The sequence below is a fragment of the Sus scrofa genome, chromosome 15 (assembly GCF_054392235.1).
Source record: "Sus scrofa isolate SSC_HxYL_T2T_F1_AM1 chromosome 15, Sscrofa_HxYL_maternal_Yorkshire_Landrace_v2.0, whole genome shotgun sequence".
Lineage (NCBI taxonomy): Eukaryota > Metazoa > Chordata > Mammalia > Artiodactyla > Suidae > Sus > Sus scrofa.
Genome location: NC_139397.1, coordinates 123459784 through 123465783, shown reverse-complemented (window position 1 = coordinate 123465783; position 6000 = coordinate 123459784). Strand labels below are relative to the sequence as shown.

Here is a 6000-nt window from a genome sequence, read left to right as displayed (position 1 = left end):
CCTTTCTCCTGGGCCAGAGGCTCTTAAACTTGAATGTGCATTGGAACCCCCTGGAAGGCTTGTTAAAATGTAGATCCCTAGGTCTTCCTTTCAGAGTTTTTGATTCAGTAGGCGTGGGGTGGAGTCCGGGAATGTGCAACTCTGACAAGTTCCCAAGAGAGGCTAATGCTGCTGGTCCAGGGACCACATTTTGAGAAGCACTGCGACCTTGCAATCACCAGAGATATTGACAAGCTAATGTTTGAGCAGAAAGGAAGCAGCAGAAGTTGCAAGGGGCTGGCGTGTCTGCGGAGGAGGAATGTTTGTAGGCATCTCAGAAATCTACCAGGCAAGGCTTTGAGCTTAAGTAGCCCACCTGGCCAGGTAGCCTATTACATGTCTACATCATATTTTCATTTTACAAAAGGCCAGGTAGCCGATCTACCTAATGACTTCATATAAAAGTGCTGAGAAGCACTGTCCCAAGAGAATGACCCACTGTCTTGATTTGGCTGGGACTGATGGGTTTCTTAGGACATGGGGCTTTAGTGCTAAAATCCAGGAACATCTTAGGCAACCTGAGATGCTTTGGCCATTCCGAACCCAAGTCTTTTTGTCTCCAATTAAAAAAAAAACATGCAGAAAAATAATCTCTGGTATAATGTTTATTTAAATAGTAATCTTAAAAAGGCTTTATACAAATCATATAAACACAGTTTGACATTGTTGTTTATTTTTTACATTGAAGAATCACAGTAAAAGCTCTCAAGTTCCCTTGATCTGGCTCAGCCAGCGAATGGTCAAATACCTTTAACTGCAAACCTTGGAAAAGTTAACCTTCTGTGTGACAGTTTAACACTTTCCTTTGTTTTCTTGCCATTCAGGCTCATTCCTCGGGCCCTCATCTCTGTCAACTCCCCATCCCCATCTAGGAGAGGAAGCAGCCCGGTGGTCCTGTGGACCGCCTAGTCCGGGAGAGCGTGGAGGTAACGTGTCATTCAGTACAAGGCAAAAAAGGAGATCAATACTGTGAGCTGGGTTTCCCAAAGGGAAGGACTCAAGGAGATGGTCAGCTAGCCTACCTGCAGACAGGGACAACGAAAGCACGAGGGATGCTCCTGGGCAGGTTCCACTCGGGCCCCCGCTGTCTTTCTGGCTTAGAACAGACCAGCCTCCAGTGCTGGCGAGAGGTATCTACATGTGGCCCTGGGCAGCCTGCTCTCCTTCACCATTCAGAGCCCACTCAGGGCCTCAAACCAGCCCATGGTGACTATGGATACAGGACTGTTCGGGGGATGCAGGTTGAGCTGTACATACTTAGAGGTGAACTGCGGGCCGGAGACAGGGCTGGTCTTTGGGGGGCTGTAAAATGGCCCACAGGACAGGAGGGGCCAGGACGCCTGGGGCCTGCTTCTGAACTCTCTTCTTCTGCAGGCCAACTCTGGAAACCCCTGGGCTTGCTAGCTTCCTGAACACTGAGCTACATGGGAAGGCGGAGAGGAAGGTGGGCAAACGAAGAACTTGCTTCTGCGGCATGCCCGGCTCGGGGGCGGGGTTGGGGGGGGCAGAAGCGAAGCCCTTGGGCTTGACAGCTTTGCTTTGCATCTCTAACTATCACTGTGCCAACGAGTGCCGAGATCAGCCGTGACACTCGGGCCCTAGGTCAAAGTCACAACAACACCACTGAATCCCACGTGACCATTCACATACACAGTAGATACAGAGAACTCAAAGGCGGCCAAAGACACACACACATATGAATAAATAGCTGTCGGTATGCACTCTCCCTCCCTGCATCCGAAGCACTGGGACATTAACCATCTGAACGCGCATCTCCATACGTTAACATTGAAAGGAACCAGCCAGCCCCATTCGCCCCGGGTCTGAGACAAATGAAATTGTGGGTGACCATAGCAGCAGAAATGGTCTGACAAGTTTACCATGGATGAGCCACGGGCTGGGCATACTGTTTGGGCTTCCAACGTATTTCCAGCACGCAGGCAGTCCTTTGCCGGTACAACGAAATCAAGATTTGGATCTCGACGTGGACAGTCTTATCCTTCACACAGTCTCGTGCTATTCCTGATGCCTCCCCTTTCGAGGAGTTGAGTGTCCTCTAGGGCTATGACCACCGCTCGGGTGGCAGGGCTCACTCCATTAGTAGGATCAGCGGTGTGGGGGCCACCGGGCGCGGAGCCACCGGGCGTGAGGGAGAGGAACGCCTTCACTTGTATGATATTCACTGATTTCTACATAGAAGGAAAATACATCTTTTTCTTCATTTTTTCAAGGCACTTAATAAAAAAAATACATAAACTGGTGTGTGTGTGTTTGTGTGTGTGTATGTGTGTGTGTGTGTGTGAGAACAAGCCTCTCTGGGGCTGAAGCGGTGTCACCACTCTGGTCCATAGTGCTTGCAGACTTCCGGTTAGAATCAGCTCACAGCCATCCTCATTCTGATGCCTCTGAAAGGTGGAGGTGGCGGCTGTAACCCCGAGGAGAAGTCAGTTACTCGCTCATCAGAGAGATCGGTTCATTCGGGATGTCTCTTCCAGTCTGCTCTGTGTTTGCCATCACATGATCACAGAGGATGGACCTCTTCTTCTCTCTCCGCTGTGCTCCTTTCCTTCCAGTGGTCACCAGTTACATCTCACTGATAGAGAAACATACCAATCGCCTGTGTTTCCCCACCCCCATCACAGAGAATATCAAACAATGCTGTTTCCTGGGGCTTAGAGACCTGAGAAATGTGTGTGCGTGTGTGCCTATGTGTGTGTGCATGTGTGTGTGTGTATGTGCGCATGTGTGTGCACGTGTGTATGTGTATGTTTTAGAAGAAGAAGGAGGAGGAAGGAAAAGAAAAAGCAAAACCACCACCAGAGGCCCCACAAAGTAGCCTCACAGCCACAAATTCTCGGTCTAGATTGAATGAATGGCTCCTATTCACAAAGCATGTTAAGGCTTGTCCGCTTCTAACATGGAGGCGCTTCTATGGATTTTGACATGTGAAGTTTCCTTTCTGGTTTGTTTTAAATCACATATAAGAAAGAGCTGTCCATGCTGACCCTAAAATGGCAATTTTCCCCTGGATAAAAAAAGTTAAAGGCAACAACATCCTACTGAAATGCTAGGACTGGAAACGGCAGCTTGTCAAGTTGGCTGGCAGAACCTACACCACAGCAAATCCTGCAAGTCATAAGACGATCAGAGGACGGGAAAAGCTGGGCGGCCTTTGGGGGATGTTATTTCCTAAGGATGGAAAGTCTGAAAAGACCCTTTGCTTTCCAAGTGTTGATTAGAGAAGGCAGGGACTAGTGGTCACCACTCTGCTCTATACAGGAAAAGTCACTCTCTTCTGCCTCTGTGAGTTACCCGCAGACCAAAGAAATAAAATATAATAAGAACAAATTCACAAACAAAATAGAACTGTGACCCCCAAAGAGATGAGCTCCCGTCTGTCCAGCAGGGATGCAGCCTCGAAGTCCCAGGTGGTCATAACCCCCTGCGTGGCTGCCTCGGCCCTCCCTCTCGACCCGCCTGTCTGTCCACCCCTTCCGTATTCTGCATTGCTTTGATCGAGATTATGGCATTCAGTTTCCAAAGGGAAAAAAAATGTAATCTTCACTAGCCCCTCTTGCTGGAATGAAACGTCAGATGTGATGTGGGTGCAATCCGTCAGGCCTCCGAGCAGCACTTCTGGTGGTTCATCTTGACCTTGTGCTTGAGGCCGTCGTAGAGCTCGAAGTTGTAGTTCTCCAGCGTGGTGCAGCTGCGGGAGCTCAGGCCCGAGTAGGAACAGGTGCAGTAGAGCAGGAGCCCCGCACACGTGGCCCCCAGCAGGACGCCCAGCGAGCTCATGGCGATGATGGTGATGAGGATGGGATCCAGGGTGTAGAGCCAGCTCTTCTCCTTGTCAGCCAGAGGGGCCCCGGACCCGGAGGTCGGGGAAGAAGAGTTGCTCCAGTCCACCACCTCGTACTCATCTAGGATGCAAAGTACACGAGAGATTGCAGACACTACTCCTTTGAGGGTTAGATCACTGAGGCTCCCCCAGCCCAGTTCAGATGTTCTTCAGAGCCCAGGGCTGAACCCATAGGACTCTTGAACTGCTCTGCCTGGCTTTAAAGCCCAGCCCTGCCTCATCCTAGCTGTGTAACCTTGGACAGGTTATTTCATGTCTCTCTATCTCTCTTTTTAAAAAATCTTTTTAGGACCACACCTGCGGATTATGGAAGTTCCCAGGCTAGGGGGCAAATCAGAGCTATAGCTGCCAGTCCACACCACAGCCACAGCAACATAGGATCCGAACTGCATCTGCGACCTACATACACCACAGCTCATGGCAACACCAGATCCTTAACCCACTGATAGAGACCAGGGATCGAACCCACAACCTCATGGTTCCTAGTCAGATTCATTTCCACGGTGCCACAACAGGAACTCCCAATTCTGTTGTTTAAGCCACCCAATTTGCGGTGCTTTGTTATTGCAGGCCCAGAAAACCAATATGCTTATATTTTTATAGTGTGGCCATGGCATGACCACATCCATAGTGAATTTTGTGGGATTTCCTAATGGTCCCATGAAGAAGGCAGGGCGATGGCATAATTAAAAAACAGATGAGGAAACTGAGGTTTTAAGCCAGGGACGAGTAACTCACTCGAGTTCCCAGAGTTAACAAGCAGTTACACTTAGGAATAGAAATCAGGCTTTCTACACCATCACCCTTTCCTCTCTACTCCATCCCAGGGTCTCTGCTGCTTGATCCACTGCAGCCTCTCTGGGAAGGCCAGGCGTGCAGCTTTGCCCATAAAAGGAGCGTTAGACCGGGCTTTGCAGGGAGAGCCTGCAGCCAGTTAACAAGGTGCTGTTTGGGTTAGTTACTCTGTTTCTATAACGACACTTGACGTGTTTGATGAAGGTCAGGTGAAAAGCAGCTAACTCTATAAACGGCTCTTCTCTTGGTCTAAAGCTGTTCTTTGAGGGGAACCTTGGTGATCTCTCTTGGAGATCAGCTCTGGCGCCCAGAGATGCCCAGAGACACAGACCTGTGCTGCTCTGAGTCAGGGGAAGAAATGACATCTGTGTATTTGCTCAGCGCCCCTCTGGCCAGGACTCCTGCTTCAGCCTCATGAAATATGTGTATGTGCAGTGGGAAAAGAGTGCTTTCAGTAAATATGAAAATGCGAGATGGGCTGTGTGGACGGGAAACCTAAATCCTACAACAAGCTCCAACCTGGAGTCTTGGAGAGTGTGAGACAACTTCTCAAAAGCCACGTGACTGGAAAGTGCAGCAGGCCTGAGAGCATGTTCACACTGATGCTTACTGACTCTGCCCTTTTTGGAAGGAGGTCAGTGGGGTCAAGCAGTGACATGTACAGAGGAGCCTGGCTTTCACTTCTAAAGGCTTTCTTCAGATTCAAAGTTCATCAGTGTCACTAGCTGCCTGGAGGAGGAGACCTGGTTCAGATGAGGCAGAGGGAACTCGATAAACTTTCTCAATTTCCAATTTTGACCTTGACAGACCAATTGATGGTTTCTTCATTCCTCTCTGGATTCTTGTCCCTTATATATTTCTGACTGATAGTTCTAAATCCTGGCCCTCCAATACCCATGGCATTATTTTTGTGGATGTCTTTATAGCCAAAGTTGAATTTCAAGATTATCTGCTAAATCATAGCAATTCTCACCATCAATTTCATCCTCGTAGCCCTCTCTGCCATGTAGTTCTGGGAAGTCCACTGTAATGAAAAAGAAAACAAATAATCAAGTTGTAACATGTTCCATTGCCATGGCAATAAAGCAGCGCTGCCCCCTTCCTGAGAGTGACTTCCAGCCCTGCCAGCGGCCAGAGAAGCACATCTGCCTCTGGATCATTTAGTATGTCCACTACTGTATCCTTTCCCCTTCAAATGGCTTCTCTTTACTTCCAACAATAACCAGAAGAGCAGAAACAATAAGAAAGGTCTTTAGGGTGAGTAAATGCTCACCTGTGCCTTTATAATGACTGCTGCTTATGAC

General features: G+C 49.0%; 1 protein-coding gene across 2 annotated transcripts in view; it reads right to left on the bottom strand.

Moving 5' to 3' along the window:
* Window positions 1-633: 633 nt before the first annotated feature.
* The window catches only part of NRP2 (neuropilin 2), a 118484-nt gene continuing 113117 nt past the window's right edge, over window positions 634-6000 (bottom strand). For both annotated transcript variants that reach the window (XM_021076239.2, XM_021076240.2), the window contains exons 16-17: window positions 5670-5720; window positions 634-3962 (exon numbers count right to left, since the gene is read on the bottom strand). In XM_021076239.2, coding sequence (XP_020931898.1) covers window positions 3655-3962; window positions 5670-5720 — 359 coding nt within the window. In that variant the 3' untranslated portion in view covers window positions 634-3654. The remainder of the gene's footprint in view (window positions 3963-5669; window positions 5721-6000) is intronic.